Source organism: Hemiscyllium ocellatum, chromosome 17 (genome assembly GCF_020745735.1).
Source record: "Hemiscyllium ocellatum isolate sHemOce1 chromosome 17, sHemOce1.pat.X.cur, whole genome shotgun sequence".
In the NCBI taxonomy this organism is placed as follows: domain Eukaryota; kingdom Metazoa; phylum Chordata; class Chondrichthyes; order Orectolobiformes; family Hemiscylliidae; genus Hemiscyllium; species Hemiscyllium ocellatum.
Window position 1 is genome coordinate 34,594,068 of NC_083417.1, and position 20,335 is coordinate 34,614,402.

The window sequence follows — 20,335 nt, forward strand, 5'->3', positions numbered from 1 at the left end:
GGAGTAGACTTCTAATTGGAATAGTTGTCTGATGTCTCTGTTGGGGAAAATGCCTTGCTGATTTGAATTGAATTTTTATTGTTCAAGCAGTAGCTTCTTCATTGTACTAGTTTCAAACTTAGTATACTGTCTCAAGTGCTCAAATGTCATACAATTTTAGCTGTTTTGTGAAAGAAACAGTGCTTACAATTGCATGCTATCTGGCTAGTGCTTTGCTGTTCATCTACTCATTACTTCTGATACATGCAATGTCTGTACTCACTATTACTTGTTGAGTTAGGTTTCTACTCCTGCTACAGCATGAAATAGCCATCATGAAAGTCTCATTTTATGTCTGTGGCTGAGAGGATGTGTGTTATCCCTCTTCTTTTTTCCTTAGCCTCTTTGTGATTTTAAAGATCATTGACGTCTGCTTCCTCCTCTGATCCTTGTGCTCTATCCACATTTAGTCCCTGGGAGACAACTTCCAAAGCCATGCAATTGGGTACTACATGTGGAACATTGACAAAAACCAAGTTTCTTAACCCTTTCACTCTTGTCAGACTTTGTCTGAGCTATAGTTGCCGCTGATGTACAATTTTCTATAGTTAAATGTCAGGAAGACTGATTCTTTATCTCTGGTCAGGTAGTCCACTGTATCCACCTGCTATATGTCTCAATCTCTATAGTCCTACAACTCTTTGCATTCCTCTGACTTTGGTCTGTTATGCATCCCTTCATCTGCATGGAAAGCCAGGGCAGACAAATTGGGCCAGATGGCTTCCTCCTACAGTGTAGTAGTTCTGTGATGATATTGGATCTAGACATGATTGAGGTTTTTGTTGCTGCAACTTTCAAATCAATGTATAATACCTATGGTTCCAAGTCACTGAGTAATGTTGAAATTGTGTTTGGACATCTGTGAAGGCAAAATTGGACTCTATTCAACTGTAAAGTATAATAACAGCTTTGTGTAAACTAATAACTCTATTTACACAAAGGGAATGGTCACTTAGTCAAGTTACCAGAGGGCTGTGGATATCTTTCAGCATTTGACAAGACGGAATGGAAAGTTATAACTTACATTAGATTTTACATGAAATTTTTACACTTTAAATCTATGAAGACCCTTACCATCTGATTTATTTTTTAGGCCAGCAAATGTTTTTATCTTAACTGCAGTATACATACAACTTGCTATTTTAGTTAGCCTCTTTACAATAACCGGTGTCAACAAATTAACACTTGGCTTATTTGCAGGTTGTCTCTCAGAGAATTGGTACAGTTGATCTGTCATGTTATAGCCTAGAAGAACTTCCTGAGTATTTGTTTTTCAGTCAAGATATCACACATCTCAATCTACGGCATAATTTTATGCAGGCAGATGCTGGACTCTGCAATCTTAACAGGTATTTGATATACTTGAGTGCTTTCCATTTGTTCCACACTTCAGTTGTTCCACGTTTCTCTCCTATTCTTAATATCTTGCACCTGTGGGTGAAATGATGAAACCTAGTCAATGCTGTTAAAATAGTAATATATGAATTAACCTACTGCACTATCCTATCTGAAGACTGATACATAGTTAAATGTTCGCACTAAAAATAAGCAAATACAATTGAAAAAACTAGTCTAAATCACAGTTATTTTTCATAATTTGGGAATTTTAAAAAGACACATATTTTGAAGTATACTCATTGAGAAAGATGCTGGAATGCTACCAGAACTAGACATCCAGGTAGCACGGGGAAAATGAGGAATTGAAGGAAATTGCTTTTTGTAAGAAGATTTCACTGGAGAAATTAATAGGGCTGAATGTTCATAAATCCCTGGATCTGATGGTCTTCATTGCAGAATGTTGGGGTGGCTATAGAAATACTGAATCCATTCATAATTATCTTCCAAAATGCTCCAGATTCTAGAATAATTACTATGGGTTGGAAGGTAGCAAATGTTACTCATGATTTAAGAAGGGAGGAAATGGTAAACAGGGAATCGCAGACCTGCTAGCCTTATACCAGTAATGAGAAAAATGCTAGAAACACTTGGCTCTGCTGCATCAGAGCATTATCTACCAACGTGGATTTGCAAATGGGAAATTGCATTTGACAAAACTTGACATTTTTGAAGATGTTCCCATCAAAATTGATAAAGGAAAGCTGATAGATGTAGTTTACATTGATTTTCAGAAGGTTTTTGCTAAACTCCCCTACAGGAGGCTGGTTAGAAAGATTACCTCTTATCCCACATGCCTTAATATGCTGGCATGGATTAATGATTCGTTTACAGACAGAAAAAGAGAATAAGGTGGGTCACTCCAGTATTGGCAGGTTGTAACTAATGGGATACTGCAGGAATTCATACTTACACCTCAGCTGTTCACAATATAAACCAATTACTTGGAGTAATATTTTCAAACTTGTGGCAAACACAAAAAGCTAAGTGGAAATGTGTCTTATGAGGAAGATGTACAGTGGTTTCAGGAGGATTTGGACAGGCTTGGAGAATGGGCAAGAGCATGCAGATAGAATGTAATGTGGGAAAATATGAAGTTGTTCATTTTGGTTGATGAAACAGATGTGCAGAGTATTTCTTAATTGGTGGTCAGTTGGAAAGTGTAGATGGAAAAGGGATCTAGGTATCTTTGTCGATAAGTCACTGAAGATTAATGTGCAGATACAGTACACTGTTGTGAAGGCTAATGGAATGTTAGCCTTTATTGCATGAGATTTTGAGTACAGGTGTAATGAAGTCTTGCTTCAATTCCGTTGTATGGGAGCTTGGTTAGATCATTTCTGGAGTACCAGTGCTGTTTTGGTCAGCTTGTCTTAAAATATAGGTAAAAACAATGACTGCAGATGCTGGAAACCAGATTCTTGATTAATGATGCTGGAAAAGCACAGCAGTTCAGGCAGCATCTGAGGAACAGTAAAATCGACATTTCGGGCAAAAGCCCTTCATCAGGAATACAGGCGGAGTGCCTGAAAGGTGGAGAGATAAATGAGAGGAGGGTGCGGGTGGGGAGAAAGTAGCATAGATTACAACAGGTGAGTGGGTGAGGGGATGAAGGTGATAGGTCAGGGAGGAGGATGGAGTGGATAGGTGGAAGAGAAGATAGGCAGGTAGGACAAGTCATGGGGACAGTGCTGAGCTGGAAGTTTAGAACTGGGGTGAGGTGGGGGAAGGGGAAATGAGGAAAAGTTTGAAGTCCACATTGATGCCCCGGGGTTGAAGTGTTCCGAGGCGGAAGATGAGGCGTTCTTCCTCCAGACGTTGGGTGGTGAGGGAGCGGCGGTGAAGGAGGCCCAGGACCTCCATGTCCTCGGCAGAGTGGGAGGGGGAGGTGAAATGTTGGGCCACAGGGCGATGTGGTTGATTGGTGCGGATGTCCCAGAGATGTTCCCTAAAGCGCTCTGCTAGGAGGCCTCCGGTCTCCCCAATGTAGAGGAGACCGCATCAGGAGCAACAGATACAATAAATGATATTGGTGGATGTGCAGGTAGAACTTTGATAGATGTGGAAGGCTTCTTTAGGGCCTTGGATGGAGGTGAGGGAGGAGGAGGTGTGGGCGCAGGTTTTGCAATTCCTGCGGTGGTAGGGGAAGGTGTCAGGATGGGAGGGTGGGTTGTGGGCAGGGGGATGTTTCCTCTGATTAGGGATTGTAGAACTGGGGGGGGGCACAATTTAAAAATAAGGGAAGTTACTGCTTCGATCTGAGATGAGCAGAAATTCTTTTACTAAGGGGTTTGTGAATCTTTGGAATCCTCCACCACAGAAGACTATGGAAGCACTCTCATTATGTTTGAGGGAGAACTTGTTACATTTCTGATTACCAGTAACGCCCAACATTATGGGGATAAGTGAGTAAATGGTGTTGAAGTGTTTGATCAGCTATGATCATCTTGAATGACAGGACAGGCCAATGGCCAACTGTTGGTCCCCTTTATTCTGATATTCAGTTGAAATCAATATGCATAGAAATTGCAAATGATGTACAGACTTGAGCTATAAAGGTCCAGACTTTAACAAGTTATGGAGAACTTTTCTTAAAACTTTTAAGAAAATGGATTACATTAAAGAATCTAATCTGTAGTCAAAGACTTGCATAAGGGGAAGTTCAGTTGAAAATTTTAGTCAAAAGTATATGTCATTGTATTTTATTGTGTTTTTCAATGTGAAAATATGAATGATCATCAAAGGCGATGCTTGTTTTCCATGATTCTGTTCCTGCAAAGTAAAAGCTTTGTTTTAAACCATGACATCTTATAACTTCATTCTTTCAGGCAATAACGGGGGATTTTACATTTCCCTTAGCATGTTCATGGTCTTACTGGGGATTATAACAGCGTTAGTATTTTTTTAAAAAAGGTTTTCTTGCAATAACTTAAAGAATTTCTTACATGACTTAAAGCTAATGCAAACATCATAATTCACAGTGCATAGAGATGTATTGAAAGGCGGAGATAATTACTGAAGTTTGTCAAACTAAATGACAGCAATTTTCTTTCTTTTTCTCCCTTTCTTTCTCTCTTTCTTTCTCTCTTTCTCTATTTCTTTCTCTCTTTCTCTATTTCTTTCTCTCTTTCTCTATTTCTTTCTCTCTTTTTCTCTTTCTCCCTTTTCTTTCTTTCTCCCCTTTTTCTCTCTCTCTCTCTCTCTCTCTCTCTCTCTCTCTCTCTCTCTCTGTCCGACATCACACCAATCCACACATGTCCTTCAAACTAAGAATCAAGTTTGAAAAGAAGTGCTATGGGAAAGTCACATATACAGTAATTTGGGTGGTGTGAACAATTAAATATGTAGGAAACAGTCATCTAATTGCTTTGCAGATTCCTGTATCTAAAAGAATTTTGAAATCTCGTTTTAGTTTTTATATCTAGTTATGTTGGCATGGTAGCTCAGTGATTAGCACTGCTGCCTCACTGTGCAAGGAATTCAATCTCTGCAGTGGGTGACTGTCCATGTGTAGTTTGCGCATTCTCCCTGTGTCTGCGTGAGTTTTTCTCCAGGTGCTGCCATTTTGTCCCACAGTCCAAAGATGCGCAAGTTAGGTGGATTGGCCACGCTAAATTGTCCACATCATCCAGGGATGTGCTGGTGACTTGGATTAGCTATCGTAAATGCAGGGTTACAGGGAAAGAGTGGGGGGGTGAGTCTGGATGGAATCATTTTTGGAGGATCAGTGTGGACTCAATGAGTCGAATGGCCTGTTTCCATACTGTAGGGATTCTATGGATTGGGGTAGATGCATTTAGATTGGACCAAAATTAGAACATTGCAGATAGTAGAAATCAAATAAAAACAAATAGTTCTGGAAATAGTAAGTAGGTCAAGCAACATCTGCAGAAATAAAAGGAGAGCTAGCATTTTGGTTGTGGACCATGAATACAAATTCGGACAGATGACAACAAATTGTGCATAATTAGCATAATTATTCTGAATGTTTTTGAAAGTCCTAGCTCTCTCCATTTGCCACTAATTGGAATATTTGCATCTGAAAGTATAATTTTTTAAAATGCTGGTTATATAATTTTAAGTGAAGAAAACCCATTACACTTGGCTGAGAGGTATATTCATTTTAAATGTCTATGAAAATGTTTCCCATTGGGACCCATTTAAGAAGCTTGAACCTTAACTGCATGCAGGATATTAGAAAGCGTGCTGAAGCTTGCTGTTCATGTTCTCTTATTTCATTCATAAAATGTATTCTGAATATGTATCTATATTTATGGCCAAAAATGGAGAACTGGAAGGTAGTGAATATTTGAATACTTTCTGGAAAGGTTTGAAGGGAACTCATGTGGCTTGTTGGAGATGTTATCAAATTTAATGTTAATTGTGTTTAATGTGATCCACCTGCAAATCTAATGTGGACCATTAAAGGAGATCATGGCTGAACTGTTGCCCAACTTTGTATACCTGTCTTTGGCCCATATCCCGTAATATCTTTGTTTAACAAAAAATTATCCATCTTCGATTTTAAAACTAACAACTGATTCAGCATCCACTACAATTTGTAGATGAGAGTTTTGCATTTATCGCACTTAATGGATTATATACCAATGTCGAGTTATGCTGTTCGAATTTAAGAACGCACCAGCTACATTTCACTGATTAATGAAATGTGTTATATCTAAACTGTCTAATTGTGCAGTAATTAATTAATTATTTGACTGACATCATTGTATATAGTAGTACATGGAAAGAAAATTTGTTTGCACTATTACAGTCAGCTGGGTTGATGTTAAATCTTGCAAAAAGTGAGTTTGCAAAAGTCAAGGTGACTTACTTGGGACAGATTGTGGGACAAGGAACAGTTGTCATCCTGAAGGGCAAAAGTAAAAATTGTAGTTGACATTCTTGCCCATAAAACAAAATGGAAGATAATGGCATTTTTTGGATTGGAGATTATGTGGATTTAAAGTTTTAACCTAGATTTAGTACAGGAACCAGACTATTAACTAATTTGTTAATTCTAAAAAAAATGAATACGGTGTCGCCTTCAAAATGCAAGGCAGCCTTTGAAAAGCCAAAAGCCATTTTCATAAATTAACCTATATTAATAGTGCTTAAGCTTAAGAAACCATTTTAATTAGCATTAGATGCTAGTGACTTTGGAATTGGAGCGGTACTCTTAAGGATGCCAAGGCTGGAACAGAGAAATCCATGGCTTCTTTTTCAAAGAAGTTGAAAAAGCATCAACAGAAATTCTTCACAATCTCAAAAGAGGCATTGCTAGTGTTAGCAGCTGTTCAACATTTTGAAGTTTATATTCAATATAGACACTTTGAAACTGTTTTTATGAGCCAAAATTTCTTGTGATTTGCAGTAAGTTTTAAAAATGAAACTCCAGATATTTTCAGATGGAGTTTAGATTTACAGCTGATTAACATAAAAGTTGTACATTAGCAAGTTTTGAGGAGATTTGTAGCTCAGTTTGAGATTTTGGAAGTAGGTTTGCTCGCTGAGTTTGAAGGTTCATTTCCAGACGTTTCGTCACCCTACTAGGTAATTTCTTCAATGCGCCTCAGGCAAAGCACTGCTGAAATTTCCTGCTTTCTATTTATATGTTTGGTTTCTTTGGGTTGGTGATGTCATTTCTTGTAGTGAAGTCACTTCCTGTTCCTTTTCTCAGGGGGTGGTAGATGGGGTCTAACTTGATGTGTTTGTTGATAGAGTTCCGGTATGGAATACCATGTTTCTAGGAATTCTCGTGCGTGTCTTTGTTTGGCTTGTCCTAGGATGGATGTGTTGTCCCAGTCAAAGTGATGTCCTTCCTCATCTGTATGTAAGGATACTAGTGAGAGAGGGTCATGTTTTTTTGTGGCTGGTTGGTGTTCATGTATCCTGGTGGCTAGTTTTCTGCCTGTTTGTCCAATGTAGTGTTTGTTACAGTCCTTGCATAGTATTTTGTAAATGACATTAGTTTTGCTTGTCTGTATAAGGTCTTTCAAGTTCATTAGTTGCCATTTTAGTATGTTAGTGGGTTTGTGGGCTACTAAGTTGCACATATTTCTAGGGAAGAATTGCCAATGCCTTATCCTGAATGTAACTGTCATGTATTGGAGGCAGTTAAGGTAGAGCTTATTAATTAGATTGCTGAGGTTGTCATTCAAGCTGATTGATTTCAAAGAAAACAGGCTCAATGAGAATGAAAGGTGATTTTCTGAATGAACTTTACAGGGTAGTTGCTGAGATGGTATCTCACTAGTTGGAAGAATTGAGAAGTCGAGACTTGTCTCAGAAAATGGGGTCTTCTGTTTCAAATGGTGATAACAAGGATTTTTTCCTGAGAGTCATGACCTCTTGAATTCTCTACTTTAGACTGCTGTGGAGGATTAAGTCATGGAATAGATTCATTGTTAAACAGTGAAGTCCAGAGTTCTGGTGAGGAGACAGAAAAATGGAACTGAGGCGAAGACTAAATTAACCACAATTTTATTGAGTAGAGGAGTTGGGTTTGAGAGGTCATATGTCCCTTATGAATGAACACATTTCACAAAATCTTGGTAAGTTCTCTATTGAAGGACTAAATGCAACAATTAGCATTCGTCTTAAGCTTATAAAGTAGTAAGAATCCTGAGAAGTCTCTCAAAAATATAATTGCATAAAGAACTTGACAATGTGTTGAATAAACGAGCATCATGACAGGTGGTCAAATACTTTTGTTTTAGAATTAGAATTCCTACAGTGTGGAAACAAGCCCTTTGGCCCAGCAAGTCCACACTGACCCTCCGAAAAGCAACCCACCCAGACCCATTTCCCTGTTACTCTACATTTTCCCCTGACTAATGCACCTAACCTACACATTCCTGAACGCTATGGGCAATTTAGCATGGCCAATTCACCTAACTTGCACATCTTTGGACTTTGGGAGGAAACTGGAGCACCTGGAGGAAACCCACGCAGACACTGGGAGAATGTGCAAACTCCACGCAGATAGTCATTCGAGGCCGGAATCGAACCCAGATCCCTGGTGCTGAGGCAGCAGTGCTAACCACTCAACCAGTGCTCCCCTGCTTTTAAAAACAAAAATAAACAGTGCCCTACAACAGAGGCTTGGTGGGTTGGAGGGGGAATTTGAAAGGTTATGACCCAACTGGCTGAATGCATGAACACCATAATGATATGGGGAGGGGGAGGGAACAAACCAAGGATGTACATGAGGTCAACGCTGGATTGCTGTGTTCTCCATGGATCCATAGGACTGAAAGAGGTTAGAAAACTAGGGAAAAATGAGCCATGGAGGAACTTGAATAAGAGTGTGGAGTTTACATATTGTGGGTTGGTAAACTAAAGGCCATTGTAGGTCAGTGAACATAAAAATGCTGGAAATATGGGATCTGGGGCAAAATTGGATACAGGCAACAGAATATTTGAGTGCTCATTCGTTAAGGCTGCAATATGTAAGGCTGACCAGGAGGGAATTGGACTAATCAAGTCTGCAGTTAAAAATAGGAAAGTTTCAACAGCTAATGGGCTTGAGGCAGCGTTGGAGACCAGTGGTGTTATGGAGGGAATGTAGGTGGTCTTGGTAATCAAGCATATTTGTGGTTGGGAAACTCGGCTTCGGGCCAAAATAGGATACTGGGTCAGCCTAAGACTGTTGAAGAGTAATATCAATTTGTTGATTGAGGTCTAAAATTGGATGCAGTTCAGTAGATATGGTTACTTTGGGATGTGAACTTTTGTTACTGAAATAGCAGTTTGAAAAAATGAATAATGGTAATCTAAAACTGGTACCGTGAAACATGCCGGTGAAGCTGCCAGATTATCGTGTCGCTCTTATATTTTGGGGAAAGAAACCTGGTGTATGTGCCCGATCTAGTTTGTGTAATGTTTCAATCGCACAGCAGCAAACCTTTATACTGACCCAGTTATTCACACTGCTCTGCAACAGTTTTATATCAATGTTGTTAGAGCTTCTTTGCCACGAGTTGAAGAAAGCAACCGTGGGCCATTATTTTCTCAAGGCAACTAAGGATGAGCATTAAATATTAGACTTGCAAAGGGTTTTTTTGTGTGTTGACTTGTAGCAAAGACTTATGCAGTCTAAGTATACTGATACATTTGCTTTGAGCTTGCTGTCTAAGGATTGTAAATGGTTTAAATTGGCCTGCAAACAATAGGTTTTATGTAGACTTCTATTCCTGTACATTTTTATGACTCTGCAAAATTTGAATTATTCCATGTAAGTCAGTCATGAACAGTAATGGCGTTAAGGAATAATATTGTGTTCACACCCAGTGAAATGCATTAAATAACACCGATTTCATTCTGATATTAATAATAAAACTGATTTTATTCTGCAATTTGTCTAGCATAATATAGTTCACTTTATTGTAATTATCTTTTCATAAATTTTTGCCAATAATATGCTTTATCAAATAATTTTGGAAAACCAGCTATATGGCATTGAGACTATCTTGATTGAACATTCCAATCAGCTCCTCATCAAAACAATGGGGTAACACTTGGGAATTCCTAATCATTGCAAACTGTTTATGAATTTTTTTGTTTTGTTTGCTCTGTTCTCCAGACAGCTCATTCATAAATCCTTAATAGAAGCACAGTAGGTTCTCACAGGTAGTTTTCTAGCCAATATTTCTTGCTGTTCAGTTGTATGTTATTTCTCTCTTCTGATTTATATGTTTCTACATTGAGTAAAGTGTGATTTGATTGGCAAGGTTGTGATAAACAGGTGATAGATACAGAAAATACATGTTATGCAGTAGCAAACCGGTACAATACAAAATAATGTGAATTAGCCTATTAAATGGAATTAAACAAATTCCTGCTAAGACAAATTAACTTATTTTAACCTTAGGTTTACTCAGCTGAAAAGCTTGAACCTGTCGAATAATAAACTGACAACATTTCCAGCATCTTTATGTGAAATCTCAACTCTTACTGAAGTCAACCTCTCCTGTAACAGGATTCAAAATATCCCTGAGGAGATTGGGAATTTGCAAAAGTAAGTGTTATATTATAGGAGGCAATTAAGTGTAGAGAAACTTGTTTCTCATTTTCTGATGTATGTAATGGATTTTTATTTCTCTTTTTCTGTCCCCTCCTATCTTTCAAGGTATATGCAGTGTTTTGCAGATTCCACTTTAAACATTATACAGAATAAGTTTTTATATACAATAGCACCTGTGCAAATCCATTTACTTTGCTCCTTTTATTTTTTAACTGATGAACATTTTGTCATCTCTCAATGGTCATAAGGCAGGCATTCTGCAAAATTATGTTCTGATTTAGAAAGTGCAGTCATTTCTCTGTATCCTTGATTCCATTTCTGAGAGCCCCTACGAATATGAAATCGTGAGCGCTGAGCTCTCTTAAAAGTAAGTATTCCTTGTGAAAAAAAAAGGATAGGAATCACAGATATGGAAGTTTTGACCACACATGTTAAATTTTGTTGGTTTTTTTGGTGTGAATAGGCAAATTCCCGATTCATGATTTTGTGGATAAGAAGACTTACTTTATCTAGTGGATTTTAAGTTTCAGCCATTTTCAAAATTTGATAGCCATTTCATTCTTTTTTGGATTACATCATTGTTTAGCATCTGCAACATCAGGCTATTGAACAAACTTGTCCATTCAAACATTTTGCTCCAATGAGCCTCCCTAACCCTTTTATGTACTCTATTTTTATACTTGTTTCTCACGCATGTACTTATTTCACCCTTTACTTGCACCCAAGCTAACTGCCTCAACTAATTCTTGTGGCAGCACAGTTATCCAAGTTTCTCCTTTGTTCCTTTTTGGAGTCATTAATTATTATTTTATATTTATGACATTTAGTCACTGGACATCTCACAAACAATTTCTCAGTGTTTAGCCTCTCCCATCGTTCCATTATCTTAAAAACTTTGTTCTGTCCTTCAGTTTTTATTACATTGCTAAATATCTAGATATGTGTCTTTCATATTTTCAAGCATGGTGTCTCAGTGGTTAGCACTGTGCCTCACAGCACCAGGGTCCCAGGTTCGATTCTAACCTCGAGCGACATTCTCCCCATGTCTGTGTGGGTTTCCTCCGGGTGCTCCGGTTTCCTCCCACAGTCCAAAGATGTGCAGGTCAGGTGAATTGGCCATGCTAAATTGCCCATCGTGTTAGGTGCATTAGTTAGAGGGAAAAGGAGTTTGGGTGGGTAACTCTTTGGACAGTCGTTGTGGACTCGTTGGACTGAAGGGCCTGTTTTCACACTGTAGGGAATCTAATCCAATCTAATATTTTCAGAATTAAAGTACAAAAACTCTTTATCAATTAAGTGCCAAATATTCCTTTTGCCTTTTATGCCCAAAAAGCTATGTAACACTTTTTTTTACAAATGGGTGTGCATTATATGTAAAGAAAAGTTAGCGTATTATTTTATACCCAATACTTATGATTTCTTTTCATTCCAAGTCTTCAGACTTTCATTCTGGATGGGAATTGTCTTCAAGGTTTGCCTTCAGAATTGGGAAATGTACAACAGCTTACCCATCTTGGCTTGTCCTTCAATGACTTCACTGTGATCCCAGCAGTGTGTGAAATTTTAGCAGCCATGGATAAGCTCTGCATGGCTGGAAACCATTTGCAGATGTTGGTATTGGAAACACTGGGACGAATGACTCACATTAAGCACTTGGACCTCAGGTAAGGTAACAGAAAATACTGCAGTGATAGCTCTATAAATGCATTTATCTGAATTGTAGAGTTGTGGTTAGGTATAGTATAGTGTTGCAAAAACAAGCAGCATTGCAAAGACTTTCTGCAAATATACTATTGCACATTTAATCTGATGAATTCAGTATTGACAAGAAAAATGTACAGAGCTGAAAATGTGTTGCTGGAAAAGCACAGCAGGTCAGGCAGCATCGAAAGAGTAGGAGAATCGACGTTTCGGTCATGAGCCCTTCTTCATGAAGAAGGGCTCATGCCCGAAACGTCGAGTCTCCTGCTCTTTCAATGCTGCCTGACCTGCTGTGCTTTTCCAGCAACACATTTTCAGCTCTGATCTCCAGCATCTGCAGTCCTCACTTTCCCTTCTAGGAGAAAAATGTACAGTACTACTGAGAAGACACCTGACAAAACTCCCTCAAACACTCAAAGGATCTGTTATGTTCCTGCACTGAATTTACAATGGATTAGTCTGCTTATAAATGCAGTGTAGCTACCTTTTTTTAATGAGCAAATATGTCTTTTTCCGCAAATCACTAACAGAAAGACCTGTCCTGAATTCCTTGAGGTAATGAATTACTTGTGTTGAATGTATTTGAATGTAATGGCTGTATTTGTGAATCCTATAATACTTTAAAAGATAGATTTTTTAAAAATGTTGGCTCTTGTATCAACTCTGAATAATAGAATCAAAGGGTGTGACATAAATGAGATTCATCTTTGCTGAGTTTTAGAGACAAGTGCATTTGTATCCAGCCTGCAGATGCTAAAGACATTTTTTTATTATTGATTAGCGTGGTTTTACTAATACCTGTAAATAAGATTTTGTCCAACCAGCCAGAATATTTAAGAGGAGTGAATTCTAGAATTCCACTGATATAACTGATGTTATGAGGATGTCCGATTATTTGGCAATAGCTTCTTTGTTTCTTTTTATATTTGTGGGATGGGGTCAGTAACTGGTTAGGCAGCATTTATTCCCAACACACATCCTTTTAGGAATAAGTTGCTGTCTTGAAGTGCTATAGTATCCCAACGGTGTGGTTAGGAAGGGAAATCCAGGATTGTGACTCAATGGCAATAAAGTTCCAAGTTGGGATGGAAATTGTAAATTCCTGCAACTTGAAGATATATCCTCAATGTTTTACAAGAATTAAGAAAAAAAAACGGACAGATAGAACTTGCAAATTAATTAGGGGTGAAATTGTTTGCCAGAGCCAAGAAGACAGGTAATTGAAATATTGGCAAAGCATGTGGGACTGGGAGAAATGCAAGGAGTTCTAACTACAATGTAAAAAAAGAGACGAAGCAGCTTGAAAGGAAAATGGAATTAGAACTTAAAAGAATTAAGCTTGAGGGATTTAAAAAAAAGAGAAAAGTAACCAGCATTTCAGAGAGTTAAGAAGGCACTAGAAAGAGAATGCAAGAGGAGAAAGAAAGGTAAAATAATGGCAAAAGAGATAGAGAATGCCAGCTTAAAATAATTCACTTTGAAAAACAAGAAACTTACATTTCCAAAGAAGGCTCTGATGAGGTAAAACCCAGGCATAATCTAAAATGCAGAAAGGAAATGTTTAAATTTGTACAGACCTTTCCATAATTTGAGGAAAAGTAAATGAAATAATTCTGTGTCTTTTGAGAAAATAATGAAACATATATAGGACCAAAGGAAAACTGGATGTTACCCATGCAAAGCACCTTAACAATGTGCATAAAATTTATGTCTTACTGCCAGAGAAGGTTTCTGTGGATTATAATGCAGTAGAAAAGGCATTTCTGGGTGCTTAGGAGTCAGCTTCTGAAGCACACATACAAAAGTTTCGACACTTGGAAACAGCCCAGGTCAACTTTTATGTTGAATTTGTAAAGTAATTTTGATGGGAATTAGAAATAAATAACCATGTGTTGAAGCTCTCAGAAAAAAATATTCTCTTAGAACAATTTACAATGGCTGACAATGATGCGCCGATCCCACAAAACAAAGCCTTATTTCTGTCACCCACACAAATACACCCAAGATGGAAAAAAGGTGGGAAAGTGAAAGAAGACAAGTAACCAGAATAAATTAGGTTCAACTGGGAATGTTGCAAGAGCTCCTTTTTGGATCTGAAGAAAAATACTAAGGCTGGAGATGAAATTCGAAGATCTAAATATTTCCATTGTCCTAAGGTCAGGTACTTTTGTTTAGAATGCTGGACTTTGAGTAGGAAACCTGTAACAATTTTTTCTATAGGGATTCATAAGAGTGAGTTCAGAAAGAGAACTCAAAAGGAAAATGTGAGAGACCAAATTGTTGCTTTAATTACAGAAAGGAAAGATAACCCCTTTTTTTTCTACAAATGCTGCAGCTGAACATGTAACTGTATCATTAAAACAAAAATTAAACTCTTTTTCCTGGGGAATGACATACTTTTTTCTCCAGAGAGTGTAATGAAAGTCAAAGCATTAACAAATGGGATAATAGCTGTACAAAAAGAGTGTGACTTGTTATCCAGAACAGCAATAATCAGAGTTGTTGAGAAATTACACATGGGTAGTGTTGATTTATTCCTAGATAATGACTTCCCTGCAGTAAAAGTTATAGCTTTGCCTATAATCACATAGTCCAAGTGAGGTTAAAGGGACAGAACAGTTACAGGAACAAGTTCCAGGTATTTTTCCATAGTGTGTGGTGACTAGAGGAGTGGCTAAACAAAGTCCATCGCCAAAGCCTATGCCAGCTGAAGCCTAACCAGGTGAAAGGAATGCTATTAAGCAGATGTTTAAAAGTAGCTGAAACTTTATCTCAGAATGAAGATTCAAAAGAAGTGTTTAGTATGTTATCTTTAGCTGAGGCTCAGAAACCAGATTCAGGTAAGTTACTACGGCAGCTTGTATGTAAAGGCACATCTAGTAAGGTTGCTTAAGCAATTCAAGGAAACCTGCCATGATACATCATAAATGCAATGTTAGACAGGGATAATGTGAACGTGGGGGAATCAGTATCAATTAAAGGACATCCTTATCAGTGAAGCCTACATAAACCAGATAAAGTGAAATCAACATGCTAGAATATTACTGGATTGAACTCAAACAAATTTGGAGTTCACCATTGGTATTTGTTCCCAGTACTAGTTGGTCAACTAGATTCTGCATTGATTTGCAGAAACTTAAAAGCAGAAACAGATTCCTAAGTAATTACTCAATTAAAAATTTATATTGGTAGGGTTGGCAGTATCTCATTCTTTTCAAAGAATAGGAATAAAAATTTATTGTCACGTGTACTTCTACATGAAAAATACTGTCACATCTTCTGTAGCATGATAGTCACGTTCTTATGCAACCTTGTGAAATAGAAAAATCACTCTTTAGAAACAGCATTTAGCATTGGAGCTGTAATCACATTACAGCCAACACGTAATTTTAAAGTTTGCGCTGTGGAAACAGCATCCCCAATTCGTCAATTGTGTTATAATTGTTGACGAAACGCACATTATAATGGAACAACCTGAACATTGAAATGTTTTATGAGTTGCCCCAGCACGGCACCTACATCCTTGGTAATAAAAAGGAATAAAATTAAGAGAGAGACCATGTTAGTTCAGTAGATGGGTTCAGGGAAAGCCAATTCAGGAAAGATGGAATACTCTGAATACGCAGCTCGGATGAGACTGCCCGACTTGGCTGCTGGATAATAGGCCAGGCACATCTGCTGAAGAAGACTGCTTGAGCTGCTGGAGTACCTGGACACCAAAGACGAAGGAGACCACCACACTGGAGACTGCCACATCAGGCTGAGGGGATCTCTATCCTCCTTCAGGCACCCAGGCCTAGCTGTGGACTTGGAGCCTTGGGGAAGCCTGCATATCCAGGCTGGGGGATGTCAGCCCAGGGCCCGCTCCTTGCTTGCCAGGAGACCCCAGGCTAGGGTAGCAGTGTCCAGCTCGTCCTAGCATTGCTGCCGCTGCCACTGGAGGCTGCCTCCATTATCTGAAGAAAAAAAACAAAGTGCGAAAGTAATAAAAAGAATAAAAGAAAGCAAGCTGATGAGAGTGGGTTAGCCCTGGGCCTAGCCCCCTTACTACACCACCATCTTGGGGAAACAAAGATTGATCTATTGAAGGATTACTATGAAGTACATTGTCATCAAGAGTTAAAAAGATAATAGTAGAACTCAGATTTCTCCAGTTTCCTCATTTCCCCTCCCCCACCTTGTCTCAGTCGATTCCCTCGAACTCAGCACCGCCCTCCTAACCTGCAATTTTCTTCCTGACCTCTCCGCCCCCACCCCACTCCGGCCTATCACCCTCACCTTGACCTCCTTCACCTATCACATCTCCATCGCCCCTCCCCCAAGTCCCTCCTCCCTACCTTTTATCTTAGCCTGCTGGACACACTTTCCTCATTCCTGATGAAGGGCTATTGCCCGAAGCGTCGGATTTCCTGTTCCTTGGATGCTGCCTGACCTGCTGCGCTTTAACCAGCAACACATTTTCAGTTAAAGAGATAATAGCCTTTATAACACCAAATGGGTGTTATCAATCAGATTAAAAATGCCCAAGCTACATTCTATTGACTTGTGAATCAAGCTGTGACTGACATGAATAGCAGTCATTCGGGCAACTTGATGATTAAATTTGAATAGTTACAAATTTAGTAACAATTTATGGAAGAGTGGGGCTCAACTATCAGTGCATTCTTCCCAGTTAAGTCATAACAGTAATTTAAAAGTGACTTACTCATCAGAGAACTCATAGACTTTTTAAAAAAAATACGAAGAACTACGGATGCTGGGAATAACTTCTGAAGGTCACTGGTCCTGAAACATTAACTCTGCTTTCTCTCCTCAGATGTTGCCTGACTTGCTGAGTTTCTCCAGCATATCTGCTTTTGTTTCAGAATTCTTAGTCTCTGAGCTGCTCTTATAGCCACAGTATTTGTATGACTGGCCTCGTTCAATTTCTGGTATATGGTGATCTCATAAAGATGATAGTAGGCCTATCCAATCTCGTTATCATTCTAAATGCTTCAAGCAACTTACTCCTTAAGCTTTAAAGTATAATTACCAGCCATGTTTACAGAATGTTTCTTCACAATGTAACCCTTTCAGTTTTAGCATAATTCTGGTGAATCTGCTTGTTTCCATTCCAAAGTCAATGTAGCTTTCCTAAAATTAAAACAGTGTTGAAAATATTCAACAATTTAGACAGTATTTATTGAGGGGGAAAAAAAAGTTAATGTTGCAAGTTGACCTTTGATCACTTCTGTTGAAAAATCATTGAAGTGAAACATTAACTCTCTTCTTGATACTAACTTAGCTGCTGAGTGTTTGAGCATTTTCAGTTTTTATTTCAGATCCCCAGTATCCTCACAACTGAGTTCAATACATCCAGATTTAGACTGACCAAGCCTCTGTACAACTGAAATGTCACTTCTTTCCTTTTGTATTCAAGCTCCTTTGAGAAAAAGACAAACATTGCACTGGAGTTTAGAAGATTAAGGGGATATCTAATAGAACCTTACAAGATAATACATGGCTTGCAAAGGGTGGACGTAGGAAATTGCTTCCGTTAGGCGAGGAGACTAGGACCTGTGGACACAGCCTTAGAATTAGAGGGGGTCAATTCAGAACAGAAATGCGGAGACATTTCTTCAGCCAAAGAGTGGTGGGCCTGTGGAATTCATTGCCACAGAGTGCAGAGGAGGCCGAGACTCTAAATGTCTTCAGTGCAGAGATTGATAAATTCTTGATGTCATAAGGAATTAAGGGCTACTGGCAGAATGCGGGTAAGTGGAGTTGAAATGTCCATCAGCCATGATTGAATGGCAGAGTGGACTTGATGGGCCGAATGGCCCTGTTTCCACTCCTATGTCTTATGGTCTTATGGCCTATTTGGTTACTTTTTATGCCATCTAGCCCCTCTCAATGATTTATATACACAACTGTTTAAATCCATTTCATTGCCACATTCTTTGAGGTTTCACCAATGAAAAGATACAGAGCTGGATCGCTTCACACTTGCCCGCATTGAATTTTATCTGCCCTAAATGCACTTTGTTCATCTGCCATAAATGCCCTTTTATGTAACTTTTATATAAATTTTGTAACTGTTCACTGTCATTTACATAATGTGTTCCTTAACATATGTTTATCAAGGTCTGTTTGTCTCTTGACCCTGTACTTGCTCTGTTCTTTTGACCAAAACATGTACAGTAGTAGCTTCCTTTCCAGTTATCACCACATTACCACTGGAATGACAGCGATTTAATCTTAGATTCTTACTTTTCCAAATATCCATTGATCCCTCAGTGACAGAATCCTTGGAATCAGATTTCACATGCATGCTGATGATATCCAGCTCTCGCTCTCTACCAGTTCTCATGATTTTTCTACTACCTTCATGTTGATATCACATGATATATTAACCACAGTTTCCTTCCTTAATCATTGACGACATGAAAGCCATTATCTTGAGCTCCTGTCACATTCCACACCCATCATCTAACCCTACAGCCTCCAAAATATTTGTGCTCTTTTAATTTTGACCTCTTAATTATCTCTGATTTTAATTTTCTACCGCTGTGGTTTGTGCCTTGAGCTGCATAGAGCCTAAATTTTTCCATAAATCTTAACTTCTGTATCTCCCATTCTTAAGAACACAGTCCAGCATGGAATACGTATCCTCTCCAATGTGACTTAGTGTCATTTTTTTGTTTGATAACATTTCTGTGAAGCTCCTTGGGAGGTTTTGGAGGTAACGTATAATTGAATTTTCCAAGAGTTCAGTTTCAGTTAACTACAGTAGGTTTAGCTTCCAGCAACTTGGATTGGTTAGTGTGGCAGCATAAGTAATCAGTAGATGGCAGCATTGATCTCAGTAAATAACCACTTTGGTAATGTAGTTTTCAAATGCACTACACGATAATTACAAATTAGAAATGTCGAAATCAAATAGAAACTGAATAATTAGGATGTATCTCTTTTGAAAGCAATTTTTTAATGTTCAAAAAAAATCTGAAAATGTAACTCATACATAACTAGTATGTCTCAAACGTAACACATTTACCCATACCTCACTTTTTCCTTTTAGAGTCATAGAGATGTACAGAAGACAACAGACCCTTCAGTCCAACTTGTCCATGCTGACCAGATATCCCAACCCAATCTAGTCCCACCTGCCAGCACCCGGTTTATATTCCTCCAACCCGTTCCTATTCATATATCCATCAAAACGCCTTTAAATGTTGCAATTGTACCAGACTCCACCACATCCTTTGGCAGCTCATTCCATACACGTACCACCATCTGCATGAAAAAGTTGTCCCTTAGGTCACTCTTATCTTTCCCCTCTCACCCTAAACATATGCCCTCTAGTTCTGGACTCCCCTGCCCCAGGTAAAAGGCTTTGTCTATTTATCCTATCCATGCCCCTCATAATTTTGTAAACCTTTATAAGGTCACCCCTCAGCCTCCGATGCTCCAGGGACTTTCCTTTCCAAATAACAGAAAGGAACGTGATGTTTTGGTGACAAAAGAGAACTGGTTCATAAAGGGCAGTTCTGGGTACTGGAGACTTCACTTAAAGTTGTGGTCATGTTCTTGAACCCTTTGACTTTCAGTGAAACATTGGAAACAGTAGAATTGGAGTTTGGATTTTCTGGATAGGAAGTTGCTGAGGGACCTATGTATAATACTCAATGCTATATGTGCAGTACTGTGTACTCTTAGCTGAAGTAACTTGCAAAATGAATAACTGAATATTAAAAAAATTACTGTTCAGTTAGAATTTTTCAGAATAGAATAGCAATTTATTGTCATGTGTATTTTTACAAAAACTAGTGAAATGTTTTATAAGTTACCATATGGCACCTCCACTAATGACAGAAGTCATTGATAAGAAAGTATAAATTAAAGGCAGAGTTCATCTCCTATCTCTTGACTACCTTTTCATCAGGAAATATATTAACATATTATAATTTGAAATTGTACATTCTCAAACCCTACATTAGTAAAATCACCTTAAAAGTGAATTACATTTTTATATTTAAAAATTTGAGCACTGTAAATTAGTGTTACAGTCAGCCAGAACTAGATGCGCCAACCAACTTCTGCCACGAGAAATACTTTTACTGTGAAGGAACCATCTCTTCTTGAAGGGTAGCCTGTTGTTCAATTTGTGTTTCTGCAAACAACTTTTGGCTCCAGTGT

General features: G+C 38.4%; 1 protein-coding gene across 1 annotated transcript in view; it reads left to right on the plus strand.

Moving 5' to 3' along the window:
• LOC132823692 (PH domain leucine-rich repeat-containing protein phosphatase 2-like) overlaps window positions 1-20,335 on the plus strand; it is a 141,748-nt gene that overhangs the window by 80,757 nt on the left and 40,656 nt on the right. The window contains exons 6-8 of the mRNA XM_060837659.1: window positions 1,240-1,388; window positions 10,307-10,453; window positions 11,893-12,123. Of these exons, the coding sequence (XP_060693642.1) occupies window positions 1,240-1,388; window positions 10,307-10,453; window positions 11,893-12,123 (527 nt within the window). The remainder of the gene's footprint in view (window positions 1-1,239; window positions 1,389-10,306; window positions 10,454-11,892; window positions 12,124-20,335) is intronic.